This window comes from Miniopterus schreibersii (assembly GCF_964146895.1).
Source record: "Miniopterus schreibersii genome assembly, chromosome: 1".
Lineage (NCBI taxonomy): Eukaryota > Metazoa > Chordata > Mammalia > Chiroptera > Miniopteridae > Miniopterus > Miniopterus schreibersii.
The window spans coordinates 52,627,653-52,646,928 of NC_138101.1; the positions used below are offsets into that span (position 1 = coordinate 52,627,653).

The 19,276-nt window shown below is 40.9% G+C and overlaps 1 protein-coding gene across 3 annotated transcripts in view; it reads left to right on the forward strand.

Annotated features, from left to right (window-relative positions):
• The window catches only part of HERC3 (HECT and RLD domain containing E3 ubiquitin protein ligase 3), a 104,471-nt gene that overhangs the window by 8,311 nt on the left and 76,884 nt on the right, over positions 1–19,276 (forward strand). For all 3 annotated transcript variants that reach the window (XR_013999999.1, XM_081153745.1, XM_081153746.1), the window contains exon 3: positions 1,872–2,126. Coding sequence is in view for 2 of the 3 variants with exons in the window: in XM_081153745.1 (XP_081009871.1) it covers positions 1,901–2,126 (226 nt within the window). In the remaining variant the exon portion in view is untranslated. The remainder of the gene's footprint in view (positions 1–1,871; positions 2,127–19,276) is intronic.

The window sequence follows — 19,276 nt, forward strand, 5'->3', positions numbered from 1 at the left end:
TTAAAATGTATATATCTTTCCCCTCAACACCCCCACCATCTCATTTTATCTTATCTCCCTTGCAGTTAACTCAAAGAATAACACTGAAGATTTTTTGTTTGTTTGTTTTTTTGTTTTTAAGTTCTAGACAGGGGATAAAAATCATAAGTAGCAGCAGAACTTTCTGGTTAAGACAGCAAGTTGAGTTTTAGTTTTATTTATTTTTTTATTTTTCATGCCTTTCCTGAAAGAATTCAAAGAGTGAGTCGAATAGCATTACCATAGGTAATTAAAGAGTGTTCCATTGTATAGAAATACCACATTTTGCTTATTCATTCATCAGTTGATAGGCATTGAGTTATTGCTACCTTTTTGTAATATGAATAATGCTGTTTGAACATTTGTGTACAAGTTTTCGTGTGTATGTATGCTTGTAATTCTATTTTTTCCTATTTAAATTTTTAAAAATTTACTTTTCTATTACAGTTGACATACAATACTATATTAGTTTCAGGTGTACAACAAAGTGATTAGATATTTATACCTTAAAAAGTGATCACCCTGTTAAGTCTAGTGTCCACCTGGTAGCATACATAGTTATTAAAACATTATTGACTATATTCCCTATGTTGTACTTTACATCCCTGTGACCATTTTTATAACTGGAAATTTGTACATTTTAATCCCTTTCACCTTTTTTGCCCATCCCCCCAACACCTCTTCCATCTGGGGACCATCAATTTATTCTCTGTATTTATGAGTTTGTTTCTGTTTTGTTTATTCGTTTATTTTATCATATGGTATTTGTCTTTTCCCTGTTCGTTTACCGTTGTCTTGGATATATCGCTAGCAGTGAAAATTGCTGGATCATATGGTAACTCTATGTTTAGCCATTTTAGGAACCGCCAGGCTTTTTCAAAGCACCTGTGCTATTTTACATTCCCATCAGCAATGTAGGAGGGCTCCACTTACTCCACCTCCTTACCAACACTTGTTATTATGTGTGCTTTTTGATTATACCCATCCTAGTGGGTGTGAACTGATAGGGAGGTGAAATTTTGTTTTTGTTTGTATGAAAGGGAAGCATGCATTTTTAAAAGTAGTAAAACTTTGGGCTACAGTCAGCAGTAATCAATTAGCCAAAAGTTCATTGAAACTGGCTAGATTGAAGAGGTATATATTATACTGTGGTCTCTCTTTAAGGCAATTAAAATCTGACTGAGGAGTTAAGTTATAAGATACAGAGAAAGTTTTTAATCAGGGCAATATAGTGGATGTGTCAGAGGGATGCAGGCTCACGGTGGCTGGAATGGTCTCCAGAGGCTCTTGGGTAGGAAATGAAGCTTGATTCAGAATCAGAAGGATGTGTAAGAGGAAATGGCAGAGAAGTAACATTTTTTTTCCATTTCTCATTTTAGTTTCAAGTGGTGAATTACTTCCAAGCTAACAATAGGTTACCTAAAAGAGTTAAAAAATTTTTTTTAATTATATAAGTAGAAAACTCAAAGGAAAAGTGCAACGAGAAAGGACAAGGTGAAGTCATGAGGGTAATTTCAAAGCTGTTATTACTATGACTTGCAAAGATTGTTTTAGCAAGGCTCCTGCACTCAAGAGTTCCCCCTCAGTGATCTGAATACCATATCCTGTTTTCACAATTCATTTACATAAACAAAATTTGTTTAGAAATCTTTAAACTCTTACCAAAACACAAAAATAGCATTATTATTATTATAACATGACAACTTTCAACACTATTAATAAGTATTCTTTTGAGATGCAAGTTATCTGAGGAATATTAGAGGTTATTTAAAAAAATTGATTACATTTATTACTCAGTGTGATTTCCTCTGACCTATTTTTTAAAACCTTTTTTTTACAAAACTCTTTTCTAGGCTACATGATTCCCTGAAGGATAAGAACAATGTTATGTTGGGGATATTGGTCTCTGGGCCAACCTGGAATCAGCACTAACCTACAAGGGATTGTGGCCGAGCCACAGGTGTGCGGATTTATAACAGACAGAAGTGTGAAGGAAGTGGCCTGTGGAGGAAACCACTCCGTGTTCCTGCTGGAGGATGGGGAGGTTTACACGTGTGGTTTGAACACCAAGGGGCAGCTGGGCCACGAGAGGGAAGGAAATAAGCCAGGTGAGTGCACCTTGTCTGCCTTGATGACTGGTGAGAAAGGCTGGAGAACGGGGCAGTGTCGGTGGAAGATTTCCTCAGTGAGTGTTTATCTTTCAGGGAGGCTCTTTGAATGGTGCAGGATCCCCGTCTGTTCGGAACTGTTGTGTCTAATTCAAGCCTTTTGATGGAAAACCAGACTTTTTTTTTTTTTATTAGACAACATATGTTGTGTCCGTTACCAGGGGAGGGAATTGACTAGTTAGAGTTAGAGAAATAGACTTTTCTCCTGTAATTGAATGCTAAGACATTGTGATTGTTTTGTGAAGAGGTAATCCTCAGACAATTGATATTAGAAGCATTTTCCCCTAAGTTTTCCTCCTAAATGCCTATTCATTTGTTTATTTCTGCAACATGCTTTTGTTAAGCAGTTTGTGCTAAATACTGTGCTTGGTGTTGTGAGTAGAAAGGGAATGAGATAGTGATGACTTGGCTCCAGGGAACCTGTGTGGAAAAATGTGTGAGTTAAGTTGAAGAACTTGCTGGGGGCAATAAGGGAGAGGGATTCATTCCACCTTTGGAGGTCAAGTAGGAAGCAGGAGTAGGACTTCAGCAAATGTGTGTGTATGTTTATGGATGTGGTAGGAACACCAACCTTACTGCACACACCTGAGTGTGCCCAGTGGTAAAGGCATGGGTATGCTGGTGCAGTCCTTGTTCAGGGAATATTGAATAGTGTGGTGAGACTGTTGATGGAGTTGAAGTGAGAGAGGAGAAGCTGGAAAGGTAGAGGGCTAATTAGATTCCTTAAGTTTTAGGGTCTTTTATTTATTGATAGTAGGTGCTGTGTGTATTTAATGTCCATTGGTTTAAGTTCTTTTTCTCCCATGTTTTTTGTCTAAAGGACCTAAGTTTGACCTCAGTATGTATATATATAGCGTAGATCTATCTATGAGGTACTTTCTTAGTCTTGGATTTCAGCTGCATTTGGAGTAGTGGTCATGATACTTAAATGAGCCTCCTTTTGGTGAGAAATGGTAAGGTAGGGTCTTAAATTGTGACCGTGCTGTATTTGTCATGCTAGCATGGCATTGTCATTTTTTTGTTACTTGCTGACTTTTTTATTTAATTCAAATCAAATCAAGATTCTGAAGCTTCATTAAAGGACAGTCTTGCTGTTTTTTTCTAGATGATTTTACCCTTTTGTGTTTATTTAGGCAAGTCATTTTGGTGTCAGGGTGAGCTAATTTCTTCTGTGACTCTGTCTCCCTTTTTTCTCATATTTATTCCCTCCCATAGCAAGTGGCTGCATTCCATAGTTCCCTTGCCCAAATATCAGTTTTAACTTATCTGTTTTTATGTTGACCACTGGGTAAAGGGCTGCAGGGCTTGTCTTAGGTAGAATTATGAAGTATGTGAAGTGTGATTTGTGGTCTTTTCCCCCATTCTTTGCCTCCAGGTTCCCTCTTGGGAACCCTCCCTGCCACATCCCACCAGGCCTGCGCACCTGTAGCAATACCCAGTGTTCTAATCAGGGGTTTCTGGACCTGTGGCCCTTGGACTCTTGGGATTTCAAGGAAGTGGCTTGTAGCATGGTCCATATGTACACCTTTATATATACAATATACCTGATACTACAGGTTTTTAAATGTGAATAGATGATAGTTTTCACTAAAATAAAAATTCAGTTAACAGTGTCATCAATTCATAAATTGAGTTAGTAAATCCTATTCATTATGTTTTACCAGTTAATATAATACAAAATATAATATTAGAACTATTACAGAGGTGGCAGGAAGGTTTTTTCCTTTTTTAAAAAAATATATCTTTATTGATTTCAGAGAGGAAGGGAGAGGGAGAGAAAGAGAAACATCAATGATGAGAGAGTCATCACTGATTGGCTGCCTCCTTCACGTCCCTTACTGGGGACCCAGCTCGCAACCTGGCATGTGCCCTGACCGAGAATCGAACCGCAGTCTTCTTGATCTAGGTTGATGCTCAACTGCTGAGCCACACCCAGCTGGGTGGTTTTTTACTTTTTTTTTTCTTTCTTTTCTTTTTCTTCTTTTTAAATTTATCCTTATTGTTGAAAGTATTACAGGTCTACCATTCCCCCCTGCAATTGACCCACTCCACTTCGCTCCCACCCCCTCCCCAGGCCTTCACCCTGTTATTGACTGTGTCCATGGGTTATGCATATATGCATATAACTTCTTTGGTTAATCTCTTCTCACCCTCCACCCCCCTTCCCTCTTTCCTCTGAAATATGATCGTCTGTTGCATGTCAATGTCTCTGGATCTATTTAGTTCATCAGATTCTTTTGTTCATTAGCTTCTTCTTAAAGAACACCCTTCAACATTTCCTGTAGTGCTGGTCTGGTGGTGATGAACTCCTTTAGCTTTTTCTTATCTGTGAAGCTCTTTATTTGACCTTCACTTCTAAATGATAGCTTTGCTGGGTGGAGCAGTCTTGGTTGTAGTTCCATGTTTTTCATCACTTTGAATATTTCTTGCCACTCCCTTCTGGCCTGCAAAGTTTCTGTTGAGAAATCAGCCGACAGTGGTATGGGTGCTCCCTTGTAGGTAACTAACTGCTTTTCTCTTGCTGCTTTTAAGATTCTCTCTTTGTCTTTAACCTTTGGCATTTTAATTATGATGTGTCTTGCTGTGGGCCTCTTTGGGTTCCTCTTGTTTGGGACCCTCTGTGCTTCTTGGACTTGTAAGTCTATTTCTTTCCCCAGGTATGGGAAGTTTTCTGTAATTATTTTTTCAAATAGGTTTTCAATTCCTTGGTCTCTTTCTGCCTCTTCTGGCACCCCAATAATACGAATGTTGGGCCTCTTGAAGTTGTCCCAGAGGCTCCTTATACTATTTTCATATTTCTGGATTCTTTTTTCTTTTTGCTCTTCTGGTTGGGTGTTTTTTGTTTCCTCATGTTCCACATTGCTGATTTGATTCTCAGTGTCCTCTACTCTACTGTTGATTCCCTGTAAGTTATTCTTCATTTCAGTTCCTGTAGCCTTCATTTCAAATTGGTACTTTATTATGTTATCGATTTTCTCAGTTATTTCCCTAACCATCTGCTTAAACATCCTTATAACTAAAATTCTGAACTCTCTATCTGTTAGCTTGCTTGGATCTATTTCATTTAGTTCCTCTTCTAGAGATTTCTTGTGTTCTTTCCTTTGTGACATGTTTCTTCGCCTCCGCATTTTGGCTGCTTCCAGGTGTTTGTTTCTGTGTATTAGATAGAACTGCTATGTCTCCTGGAATATGTAGAATGGCTTTGTGTAGTAGGTGTCCTGTAGGGTCCAGTGGCTCAGCCTCCCCAGTCACCTGAGGTGGGCCTTCTAGGTGTTCCCCTGTGTGGGCTGTGTGCACTGTCCTGTTGTAGTTGAGCCTTGGTTGCTGTTGGCGTCACTGGGAGGAATTGAACCCCAGGCCAATCAGCTGAGAGGACCAGCTGCAACTACAGCCAAAGAGCTGCTGTGCTGGAGACACCACAGGATTTACTTCAGTGGAGCTTTGGTTCACCAAGTATGCCCCTTGAGTGTGTCACTTGTGGCTGTGGTGGGGTTGTAATCCAGCGTGGTCGGGTTTGACCACCAGGTGCACTGTCTCTGGGGCCTCCTGGGAAGTGCAAAGTCAGCCTCTGCCAGTGCTTTGCCCAGGGCCCCCCAGCATGAGCTACACAGCAAACCGTAGTCGGCTGTTACTTGTGCTGGGCTTGGAGGTGTCCAGGAGAGGACAAGCTATGAGCCAATGCAGGCTGACGCTAGTGCCAGGCCTTGGGCCACTTATCAAGCCGTATGGGGTCCGCTGCTGCTTGTTTGAGAGATTTAGGAAAGTCCTTAGCATGAGGCTTGAGAGGCCACTTGCACAGAAAAGCCCCTGGAAATGGCCTGAATGAGCTGCAGGTGGGGGGGCGGGGCCTCCGGGAATCACGGGGCGGGGCCAAAGGTGTGAGTCAGGTGCTGGCGATTCAAACATGGCGCCTGCCTGCCAGCTCTGTGCAGGGAGGACTCCCCAAAGGAGCAATGGCCTCTGCCAGCCCTTCTGCCTGGGAGGAAGCCGCCCCTCCAGCTCTCCCCCGGATTTCAGGCAGGTTAGTTCCTCCCCGAGTGTCCCGGGTCCTTTCAGGCTGCTGCCCGGCGCTGGGCTCAGAGGGAGCGTCCGAGTGAGTCCGTGCCGGGCCCTTTAGAGGAGCTGCTGGGGCCCCCTCAGCCTCTTCGTCCCTCAGCGACAGTCCCTGCTGGTTTCACTGTTTAGAGTTGTGGGGACGTCTCTTCCCGGCCCTGGAGCCCTGGGCTGGGGGCCTGCTGTGGGGCTGGGACCCCTCCCTCCTCCGGGAAAACTCCGCCGCCGAGATTCCCTCCCGGGTTTCAACCGTGGCACCGGGTGTGGGCCCGCGGCCGCTTCTCTGCGATTCAGCTCCGATCCGCCCGCGTCTCCACCCCTCCTACCGGTCTCGGTGCTTCTTCAGCTCCCTGGTTGTGGGGCTCTGTTCAGCCAGGTTTCAAGAGGCTCTGAGTGATGGTGGTTCTGTGTTTTAGTTTTAATTTTGATGTGGTTGTGGGAAGCGGCGGGTGCAGCTGTTACCTACGCCGCCATCTTGTTTCTCTGGTTTTTTACTTTTAAAAATGGTTTTCATATTAGAAGAAATTAAAAACCGAGGTCTTTTTTCCTTTCCTCCTGTTAAAACTCACCTGTGTCTTACATTAAACTCCCATTCTTGCTCTGTTTCCCCAGGTGAGAGCCAGTGTCTAACAACTAATGCTTACAGAGGTGTCAGTGGCAGGTCACAGCCAAACATCAGGTTCCTTCCTTTGGGAATGTCTACATTCCATCAGGACTTAGAGACCCTTTAGGTCCACTTCACACCAATGATCCTTGAAGGACTTATATTCGCCCTGGCCAGCCTTTGAAGAGATTATTTTGAGGACCAGGAGATATTTCCATTAATCCTGCAGAGATAATATGGTTAGGGTGAACTTTGGAGTCAGACAAACCTAGTGGAGGCACTACCATGCTCTGATTCTGTACTTCAGAGCCTTAATTCCCTGTCTTGTAAAAAGAGACTTCCTATTTTAGTGTAGCACTTGAAGTAGATTCAAATGATAAAGAAGACTCCACAAAACTAACTGTAGCCTGTGAAGTTTGCTCTCCTGTCTGTTTTCTCTGTGAATTGTGCCTTTTGTCAGGCAGCGTCCCTGCAGAGCTGGTAGCTCAGGATGCCTCGTTGCACACCTTTGTCTTAGAACCCAGGGTGAGAAGATTCAACTTGGAGTGGCAGGTGAGAAAGGAAACAAAATCCTTGTAGTCCCACAGTGGCAAAGATCTGTGGAAGGCACCATAGTGAACACATCTGAGTGCAATCTGACATCCTACCAGTGGAGCCTCCTGACACAGCTCCATGGAGCTAGTGGTGGGTGGTTCATGGGACTCTGGGAGTGAGGAGCAGCCACTCTGCTTCTGCCTGTGTGTTGGGTCAGGCCAGTGCTCTTTGTAGGCAAGGCTGAGTGATTGCAACAGACTTGAGCTAGAGGTGTGCCAAGAAGGCTTTTGGATTCAACCATGGAATCTAGCCGATGTTTATAATCTAAATTTGAAATAAACAAGGTTGTAGTGTAAATTACAATAGATTACAGAAATTTCTGTTGTTGGTTAAGCTTGTCTGTTAATTATAAACTCCATAGCAGCTGTGGAATAGTTCCTCTTTGAGTGGAAAGATTATGTGGGTGGGTACCTCCCTCTCTTCTTTTAACTTTTTCATTAGTAGGTGTGTTCTAAATCTGGGTACCATTTGGGTTTATTTTTAATGAGTGGGAAAAGAGAATGAGCTTGTTTTCTGTATTTGCTTATTGAGAACTGTGACCTGGAGAGCTGCTAGGCATGTAGGGGAAGCTAGTGACAGACAGACCCTGTTTCAGGTAACCTGTGCTGGCCCTCGCCCACAGGAATGCTTTCCCCAGGTAACCACTGTGGTATTTGGGGAGGGAGCTTGGTAGAAGGCCACCTCCCCAGAGGACATGTTTCTGGGGATAGTGGGCAAGTCTGAGATTTCAAGGTGACATCATTGCCCAGACCAAACGACTTTGCAGTATGAAGGATTAAAAAGAGTAAGGGGAAGGAAAGGTGGAAGGTGGTGATGTAGGCAATGTACCAGGACAAAATTCTTCTATTCAAAATGTATCTTGAGTCTGTCCTGCTAACCATCACATATCAGTTTATACTGATATTTTATTCTTTGTGTCTAACTGGCACAGTTGCAAGGTATAAAAATTCATTTTTTGGAGGCATCCTGTACCTGTGACAGAGCAGTGATTCAGAACACTCCACAGTACTTGTATGGGTTTCTTCTTTTTCTTCTTGAGAACATCTGAACAGTTTCCAATTCCTTTTATTGCTCCTGAGACTACTGTGCTTTCCTTGTACTCTAATTTCTCTCCTCAGTACTGCCCTTATGTGACCAGCCTAACCTATGTGGAGGGGAGAGGGCGTTCAAGGACACATCCAATACTGAAATTCCTCGTTATGCAGGCAGCATATATTTTTCCAGTGTGTCAGGCAGCTTAGGGTTCTAGCTTAGGTGTGTCCATGACTCATTCATTTGTGCTTCAGCCAAGGGCAAAGATGCCTGTGATTCCCAGAAACATTTTTCGTGGGCAGAATGCCAAACCCCATCTAAACTCAATGTCCAGTTTTCAAAAAGAAGTGCTGGATTATAACTGTCTTGCATATCCTTCTCCCGTGTGACTTTTCTCCCCTTTATGCTTTCCTGTCTGTTGTGATATCAACCTTATCTCCACCCTCCAAAATCAGGGATTGTTTCAGTGATTAGGACATGGTATGAGTATTCCTAATTTCCTTGTGTTTTTGCTCATGAATTCATCTGATAATTTCCTAAGACATATACTTAACAAAGCTGCATTATAGGAAGACTTGTGTGCCCCCTCTTTTTTAATAAAGTAAGCAAACAAAACATGATTTTTTTTCCCCTAAATGATGACATTTTATAAGTAAAGTGATTCATCTAGAACTGAATATGAAGCAAATCTTGAAATATTTTATTAAACTAAAATAGGAACTGGTTGCCTATAGTGAAAATTGAAAAAAATTACCTCAGTTTACTGTGCTGCTCTTATTCCCACCCAGCCACATTGTCAACACTACTTTTCAGCTAAATGGACAGTTTTTCTTTCCCAATATTTACTCTGATTTCCCATATTGGGATTAGCATAAACTAATTTTTGTTTTATTAGGGCTGTCTGAATTATTGTAAACCTCTTCTAACCTTTCTATCTTGAGTAGACAACTATGTTAGGTGCAGTTATTTAGTTTAATCTAATTTGACTATGTTAAATTTTTAAAATTCTGCATAGATATCCCAGGAAGTCTTTTCATAGCAAACCCCAAGGGTAACAATTTATAAGCAGACTCTAACATTTCTGTGCAACCCTGTTGGATTCATATCTATGATTGGTTCCTTTTACTTTCTCCTGAGTTAGTGTCTTGCTTTCTTGCAGGTAATTTAATCCAGTTCATATTCACATTTTGTATTCAGTCTAAGCATTTCCATAATGCCCATCACCATATGTAACAGCTTTCCTGCTGTTTAATAAATGAGGTTTATAAAGCAGAACATCTCAGAAGTCTCAATTCCCAGAGCTGTGGTTGCTGCTAACCCTGATAGAAGTAACACTTTGAATTAGCTTCTCAGTTTGCTTTCCTGTAGCTGAAGGACTCAATAACTGTTATGTTAATCAGCTTCTCCCAGAAAGCAACTAGTGAGCTAAAAGGAAATAGAAGAAATCCTATAATGACTTCCTGCTTTTGAAGTGATTCTTTCCATGGGCATAACTGATATGAAAGGCAGAAGGTGCCACAGGAAGTGTTCAGATCTCAACACTATGCTTGTTAGGGGCCCCATCCCTTCCTCATTAGGAGTGATAGGTGGTCTGGGAGGCTCTACACCCATTCTGATGATGATGATAATGGTGGTAATCAAACTTGGTGAGATGTGTTGACTTTTTTTGATAGCTGAGTAGTTAGCTTTCTGGTCCAAAGGCCTAGGGATCAGAAGCAAATGCCACTTAATAATTTTATTTTCTAGTGTGCTTAATCAAAAGTTATAAGTAATTCTTTCTGTGGTACTCAGCCTATTTCTTTAAAGATATTTGAATGTTTTAGAAAATATACACTCATTAATGAACATCTTTAATGTGAGGTGTTATTTGTGACTAAAAAATTTGCAGTATTTTAAGTAATTAACACAGTGGTTTGTATCGTGATACATTTATTAATTGTAAATGTAGTTAACTACATATACATATTATAAGCTTTCTGTACCTTGATGTGCTTAGTTTTTTTTTTTTAATTGTTGACACTGTTTACAAATGTGCTTAGCATTTTAAAGCTGATTATTCCTTATGATAGTTCTGTAAAGTAGGTCAGTATTATTATCCAAGGTATATGTAATGAGAAAAGGAAAGGGAGTTGAGTTTGGGTCTTGCTTGGGTACTGACAGAAAGTTTGGTTTTAGTAATCCTAGAATTATGTCCACAGACATCTTTTTAACCTCAGGTTGATAGGAAGACTCAATAGAATTTTATTCTCAAACTGTTTTTCTTGTTTAACACTCAGTCCTTACAAAAGAAACAAAAAAGATTGTATTCTTTAATTTACTGGTTAAATACCAAATTTTATCAAGGTGCTTTGATTAAAGGTACAGAGAAACATTTCTCTTTTCATCTTTAAAGTCATTAGATGAGGTGTAGGTAAAGACAGTATTTGCATTCTCCCACAACCACATCAAAATTACAGCTAAACTACAGAACAGCCATTATTCAGAACTGCCTGAATGGGAGTTCTAAAACTAAGGATTTAAAGAATAAGCCACATGGAGACTGATAGGAGGGGTGGAGACATGGAACAGGCTGGTTTCACACCCATAATTGGCAGATAAAAATCAGGAGGGATATCTTGGCTGCCATGGTCCCTCTCTGAGGACCAAAGAGCCCCACACCAGGCCCCCCATCCCAGGACCAGTGCCAGGAAGAAAAGTCCCCATAATTTCTTGCTGTAAAAGCCAGTGGGATTAAGGCTGAGGGAGAGAACTGCTGGAGTCCCAGGTAGTTCCTCTTAAAGGGCCTGCACGTGGACTTACTCAGACTTCCGCGCTTTTACCTCCAGCACTGGGGCAGCCCCTCACAAGGCACCAAGGACGTATAGGGAGGAACTGAATTATCTAGCCTCAGGACAAGAGCTGGAGGGGCAGTTTTCTCCCAGACAGAAGTGCTGGCAGAGGCCATTCATTGTTCCTTTGCTGAGCCCCCCCCCCGCCCCCCCGAGCCAGCAGGTGGGCATCATATCTGAGTCTCTATCAACCTGGCTATCACTGTTCGCCCCACCAGGGTGATTCTCTCAGACCCCACCCCACCCAAATTTCAGGCCTACACAAGCTGTTTCCAGTGGCTTTTCCATAAAAATGGCCTGCCATGGCTCATGCTTCAGACTTTCCTAAAAATCTCTCAAACAGGCAACATCTGGCCTTGGCATGTCCCATACCTTTCACTAAGTGGCCCTAGGCCAAGCACTAGTGGCAGCTGGCCTTGGTTCACAGCTTGGCCCCTCCTGGGTACCTCCAAGCCCAGCACAAGTAGCAGCCATCTGCAGATGGCTTTGTAGCTCATGTTGAGAGATCCCAGGCAGAACTAAGGCAGTGGCTGACCTTGGCCTGCACCTCCCGGGAGGCCCCAAAGCCAGTGCACCCAGAGGACAGTTTAGACCCCATTGAAGCACCACCCAACCACTTCCACAAGTGACACACTCACGGGACAGATTCAGCAGACATCAGAGTCCCACTGAAGTAAGTCCTACTGTGTGGGGTGGAGCCCTGCACAGCTGACCCTCTACAGAGGTCCGCTAGTCCTCAAAGCAGATTGGCCTGGGGGTAAATCCCTCCTATTGAGGTGCCAACAACAATCAAGGCTCAAATGTAACAGGAAGGTGTACATAGCCCACAGGGGGCAGGGGCGGGGGCGGGGGGAGTGCACCTGGAGTGCCCACTTTGGGTGAACAGGCAGGCTGTGCCGCTGGACCTACAGGATACCTACTACATTAGGCCACTCTTCCAAGCCTGGGAGATGTAGCAGCTCTACCTAATACATAGAAACAAACACAGGGAGGCTACCAAATGAGACAAAGAAACATGTCCCAAATGAAAGAACAGAGCAAAACTCCAGAAAAAGAACTAAACAAAATGGAGACAAGCAATCTACTAAATTCAGAGCTCAAGACACTGGTTATAAGAATGCTTAGTGCAAAGATGAACTTAGTGAGAACTTCAACAAAGAGAAAGGAAGCAGAACTAGAAAACATAAAGAACAAGTCAGAAATCAAGAATACATTAACTGAAAAGACTATATTAAAGGGAATCAACAGTGAAGTAGATAAAGCAGGGAGTCAAATCAGAGATTTGGAAGATAAGGAAGAAGAAAACACCCAATCAGAATAGCAAAAAGAAAAAAGAATGGAAAAAAAAATGAGGATAGTATAAGGAGCCTCTGGGACAACTTCAAGTGTACCAACATTAGCATTTTGGGGGTATCAGAAGGAGGAGAGAGAGAGTAAGGAATTGAAAACCTATGTGAAAAAATAATGACAGGCCCTGGCAGGGTAGCTCAGTTGGTTAGAGCATTGGCCTGATATGCCACGGTTGCAGATTCGATCTCTGGTCAGGGCACATTTAAGAAGCAACCAATGAATGCATAAATAGGTGGAACAACAAATTGATGTTTCTCTCCCTCTCAAATCATTAAATAAAATTTTTTTTAATATGATGGAAAACCTTCCTAAACGGGTGAGGGAAATAGACATACAAATCCAGGAAGCACAGAGAGTCCCAAACAAGATGAACCCAAAGAGGCCAACACTAAGACGCATCATAATTAAAATTCAAAAGGTTAACAAAGAGAGAATCTTAAAAGCAGCAAGAGAAAAGAAGTTAGTACAAGGGAGCTCCCATAAGACTCTCAGCTGATTTCTCAACAGAAACTTTACAGGCCAGAAGGGATTGGCAAGAAATATTTAAAGTGAGGAAAAGCAAGGACCTATAACCAAGATTACTCTACTCAGCAAGGCTATCATTTAGAATCAAAGAACAGATAAAAAGCTTCCCAGACAAGAAAAAGCTAAAGGAGTTAATCACCACGAAATCAGTATTATATGAAATTTTAAAGGGTCTTGAAGAAGAAGAAGAAAAAAAGATAAAAAATATGAACAATAAAGTGGCAATAAATACATATTTATCAACAATTGACTCTAAAAACAAAATAAACGGACAGATAGAAACAGACTCATAGATAGAGAACATTTTGATGGTTGCCAGGTGGGAGGGGGGTTAGTGGGATGGGTGGAAAAGGTGAAGGGATTAAGAAGTACGTATTGGTTGTTACAGTAGTCAGGGGATCTAAAGTACAGCCTAGGGAATATAGTCAGTAATATTCTAATAACTATGTATGGTGTCAGATGGGTACGAGATTTATTGGGATGATCAACTAGTAAGTTATTTAGTGTCTAATCATTTGGATGTACACCTGAAACTAATATAATGTATGTCAACTGTAATTGAGAAATAAAAAATGATTTTAAAGAATCACTAGATGACTGTTTGTTAGTCTATTCTTTTATACTCTTTGGAGACCCAGACAATCTGGGAAAGAAGAACACATGATAATTCGTGTCTCAGGCTGATACATTTTGCCTTGCAATTTGTTTCTTATTCTTTGTTCCTTTATTTCCTTGCATTCTTTACTTCTTATCACTCAGTCATTGATTCAACTGATATTTACTGAGTGACTAGACTACTAGGCTCCTCATTTGTTCTAGATATTGTCAGAACACAACATGCTTTGTGCAGAGCTTACCCTTTGGGAGTTTATAGGCTAGTTGGAAATGTAAGAAGTGTTCCTGTGAAGGTTACAGAGCACAGTTCACCAGGTGCCTGGCAGGTGATGAAGGTCCTAAGTGTGTCAAAATAAGAGTTGTAGTGAAGAGTTAGGTCTAAGGTCACCAATAGTGCTAAATTCTGATTTCTAACAAACCTCATCTTTTACACCCAGTTCTTTATCTTTGTTTTGTGAGCTCGGGAGAGGACCGAGCTCTAGCTGTTCAGAGAAAGGGCAGCTTTGGTGATGGTGTCAGTACTCCAGGTGGTGTTTGATGATTTCAGTAAGTCCACCTGTTAATTCTGAATTTTGTGTAGCAGTAACAATTTCGTAGTTTGACGATTTTGATGATCTCTTGTCTAACATGGTGCTCTGTGATCTTGATAGGTCTAGGATAGGTGACATGTTTCAAATTTATCAGTCTGGATGGGGTATAGCTAGCTAGTCAGCTGATATTTTACAGTTCAAGAGCCACTGGAATCTTTATCTTCCTGATAGAATAAAATGTTGCCATTTTTGGTAAGTCTTCAACAGATACACTCTCTCATATCCTTGCAGACTTCGAATCATTTTTGCACTCATTATTAAGACATATATTGTGATTTCTATTATAATTATTAAATGATTCATAGCAGTTAAAAACTTATTGTGAATGATTTTAATTTAGAATGTTAGCTCATCATGGAGGCAGTATAATAAATAAGAGAATGGACTCTGGAGCCACACTTCTTGGGTTGGAACCCTGGCTCTGCCACTCACTGGCTGTGTGACTCTGGGAAAGTTGCTTAACCTCTCTGTGTCTCAGTTTTCTTAGTTTTAAAGCATGGATAATAATAATATCTACCAGTTTTAAGGTTGTTGCGAGGATTTAATAAGTTGTATGTCAAGTGTTTGTAATGATGCCTGGCCCAAAGTAAGCACTCAATTAGTGCCAGCTCTCATTATTATTATTATTAATAGTAGTAATTTGTGTTAACTTTCATTTTGATTTTTTGTTCTTATTATTCTAGCATAAATTCATTACAAATGTATATATTATATTTATATACATATAAATAGTTGATTATTTTTGTAGGTTTTTATAATACTGTAGGGTCTGATTAATGGTATATTCATTCAGAGAAATGATGTAAGCTAGAGAGAGTGCACATGTTATGCTTTTTCATATTTTGAGTTTTAAAGGGCATTGTTCTATTTCAAAAAATTTTTTTTTGTTCTTTACCTTATTGGTCCCAAGAAAAGTAACTTGCATATATTGGGCACTTTGGAAAAAATGATTATCCATATATGGACATGCATACATATAACTTATCTCTACTCCATGGTTAGCATTGCCTCCAGCATTCTGGTCCAAAAGTGCAAAGACAGGAGAAGCAAATTAGGCCACTGTGGACATCATAGTATGTACACTAAAGGCTACTTTGTGATGCTCCTGGCAGACTTGACGTGGTTTGGCAACAATTAGTCAGGTGATTTGATGTTGCCACAGGTTCAGAAAATAGAGTGCAATCTGAGCCCAGCTGAATTCTGTGGGCAGTTATTTTAGACTTCCAGTTAGCTTTGATGGGGTGAATCTTTGGACAGAGATGTTAATAACTTGAAAGAAGGTTTTCCTTTCTGCATTCTGCAGTTGCCTAAGAAGAGATCACTCTGAAGTCTGAACCTATCTGTTCCCTGCTTTTTTTTTTTTTTTTTTTAAATGGGCCTGTATCAATAAGGATGTTTTCAGCAGCAAGTAACAGAAAACATACTAAGCTAAATATGGCATGAATAATGAGTGAAACTTATGATCACACATAAGAGGTCTAGAGATTTTTAGGACTGGTTAAATCCGGGGCACATCAAGCACCCAGGTGCTTCCTATTTTTCTGTTTTGCCATCTTCATTTGCTGACTTTCTTCCTTGGGCAGTCCTCTCACAGACACCAGGTAAATATCACAGCTTCAGTCATCGCATCCTCGCACAACCGTATTCAAAGGCAGGCAGGAAGGGGAGTTTCTTCTCTTGTGTCACCTTTCAAAATGGGGAAAATCTTTCCCAGGAACCCTCAGAATACATCCTCTTGTCTCATTGGCCAGGTCTGGGTTAACAGGCCAACTGAGAGCAATCTCTGGTATGCCTAAGTGAAATAAGAATCATCTGATTGGCACAGTCAAGTCTCATCTCCTAGGCTTGGGGAGGGGCCCAGCATCCCTGAGTTGTGGTGCAAGGAAGAAGTGCGCGATAGCTGCTGGATAGGCCATGCATAGTGTCTTCCACAAGGCTGATTTCATATTGTGTGTGAATTTGGGTCTTTGACACTTTAAAGTGGAACCATGGAGTCTTATTTTTGTTCCATATTATGATCTATAGTTTCTTTTATGAATTCAACACCTTCACATCTGCTTTTAGAACCAAACAAATGGCTCTTATCATGAGGCAATGACTTTCTCTAGTGTTTATTATATGATAAATGATGTGAAATTGTGTGTTTCTTAAGAGTTAGTATCTTATTCATCTTTGTATCTTAGTGTTAAGCACAACATGGTAGGCACATAGTGTACAAATGTGTTAAATAAAATGTCTCATAAGTTTTATTTTGTTGCTCTCATTTTCTGTATGAGCTTGGGAGATGGCTTGGGTTGGGTAAACAAAGATTAGAGTTATCCGCTTTTTTAAAAAATTGCTGAATTTTAAGGATGGAGAATAAAAGAGTGACTTGAATGGTAAAAATTGCCATTTATCAGGCTTCACAGAACTAAGATTGGATTTGGTGTCATGCAGCAGAACTACTCCAAAGGGAGCTGTAGTAGACTCCGCAATTTTCCGTTCAGTAAACTCCACCATTAGTTTTATCTATTTTTAGAAAAACTGCAAAAATCATGAGAGTTGTCTTAGAACATTGTCTTTAACAAGTGGTATCACCTGGTTCATGAGTCAGCCATTCAGTATTAGTGGTCCTCCCCCCTACCCCTACCATTTAATTGTCAAAATCATAAAATGTAGCCGACTCTAAAGTATACCCTTTAGGATACCTCTCATGCCTTACTACCACACCTTTTCCCAGCAATAAGTACATTTCCAGGTGAGTGTGAATATTCAATATTCATTTGTTAATATGATTGATACAGATACCTTCCAGTGATAGACTTAATTTTTTTGCAGAATGTGTTAGTATGAGTTATATACAAGGCAGTGGTGGATGGATAGGAGTGGAATTTTGTAGCGATGTGGAAATTTATCCTTCCTACCAATTCCTTAGCTCACTGATATAGTTATAAGATTTTTCTGGGCCCCATTTAAACCCTGCTTATATTTCCCAAGTGCTTTACCAACAAGGTAAAGCCACAATGTTGTGTTTTTTTGGATGCCAGAATCAGCTTGCTCTATTGAAAGTTTTAGCCCTGGCCCGGTAGCTCAGTTGGTTAGAGCATTGTCCCGATACACCAAGGTTGCAGGTTCGATCCCCAGTGAGGGCACATATAAGCTCAACCAATGAATGCATAAACAAGTGGGCAACAAATCGATGTTCTTTCTCTCAAATCAATCAGTAAATAAATAAATAAAGAGGAAAGTTTTATTTTCTCCTTTGCAGTACTTTTCTCCTTTGCTACTCTGTCAGCTATTGAAATGGAAACATTTGCAGTGGACTCAGGGACTATGGAAAGGAATATGATTTACCTCATTAAAATTTGAGAGTGTTTGAGAACTTTGCATGAGGCCTAGTCACAATAGCATCTCAACCTGTTAACTTCTGGTGGGGGGTTAGTTGTTCATACTGCTAGGAAGAGAGTTGTAAGGCTCATTTTTTCCTCTTTTCAAAGTCAGATTAATGAGAACTTGCAGAGAATCTTTAACAATAAAGAAAACCTGTTTCCCACTTTAGATACTGTTTAGTGGTCAATTTGTGTACTTTATCTTGTGAAAGGAATCTTTTTATTGATTTGGAGTTGGCCTACTGCTATGTGACTAGCACCGATCATGGTTAAATAGATTGTGCTGATTGAGATAGCAAGTTCTACCTTCTGTCTATATAGTACTCAAGGCTATTTGGGCACAAAGTCAAAATAGGGAGTGCAGGAAGGTGGGGACCATTCTGCTCTTAGGTGGCAAGTCCCCTGGTTTTCTCCAAGGAGGTATAGGCAATGCTGGTCTCCAGGCCCAGCTGGAAGTAAGAATGTTGGGAACTGGGAGAGAAAGGAAAGGTAGGAAAAATGGAGATCTCAGTCATGCTGAGCTTGCATGAGGCACACATTACATGCTCTTTCTCCTTCATACAAAGGAAAGAAGGCTGCAGTAATTGTGGAGTGTATTTATTTACTGGGAGGTAGCACATGATAGTGATGCCTCAAACCAGCTAGTCATGAATGAGAGGTTGGAAGTTTTCTTTGATGTCTTTATGAGTGTTAGCTCATGCTTTGCCCATCTTTCTTTTCTACATTCTTCACTGCATTCTGCTTTTAAAGCAGAAAAGCTTTGATGAATGCCTCTAGTATTTGCAATAGAGCGACATAAGTGGTGAACAATAAATATACTGTAGTCATTCTGGTTATTTCATGCTTTCCTATTGGTTACTGAGGGAAAATTCAGATAGACTAGATGCCTATTTCCTTTCTTCTTTATTATTCTAGTTTGTCATAAAACATCTGCTACCCTCTCATGGAGGGGGATTCATCTTTAGGTTTTGTAAATAGCCGCTTTTTATACTTCTACACCAACAGAATGTGATTAAGAGTGGGGAGGGGTGGACCAGTGCCCAGAGAGCAATGAACTTGATATTTCTTTTTCTCTCTCTCTCCCACCCCTACCTCTCTGTCACGTCTGGACATGACCAGATATAAGTTGAATGAGGGGAGGGTGTTAGTACATTTCACCCAGGGTTGGGCAGGGCCACTAGACCTAGAATTTCTTTTCCTTATCATTTTATGAGCTTAAGAAAAAAACAAACCTCACTGCCATCCCTTAGTTAAATCACTTTATGGATTACCATTTAACTGCCTTGATTTAGGTATTTTGGGTCAGAAAATCACTGTTTTAAGTTTGTTCAGTTTAAGTGACCCATTCACTTTGGCAGTGTTCAGCCAAATGGAGCTGTCTGGAGAACTTCTTAGGACTGACCATTGAGTGTCCAGCCAGGAGAGCTTCAGGCTTTAGTGCATGTGGATGAAACCAACTAGTAAAAGAAAGCTCTGTGACGGGAAAGACTAGAGGGAGCCAAAGACTTCAAGAAAAATGAATCCTTTTCTG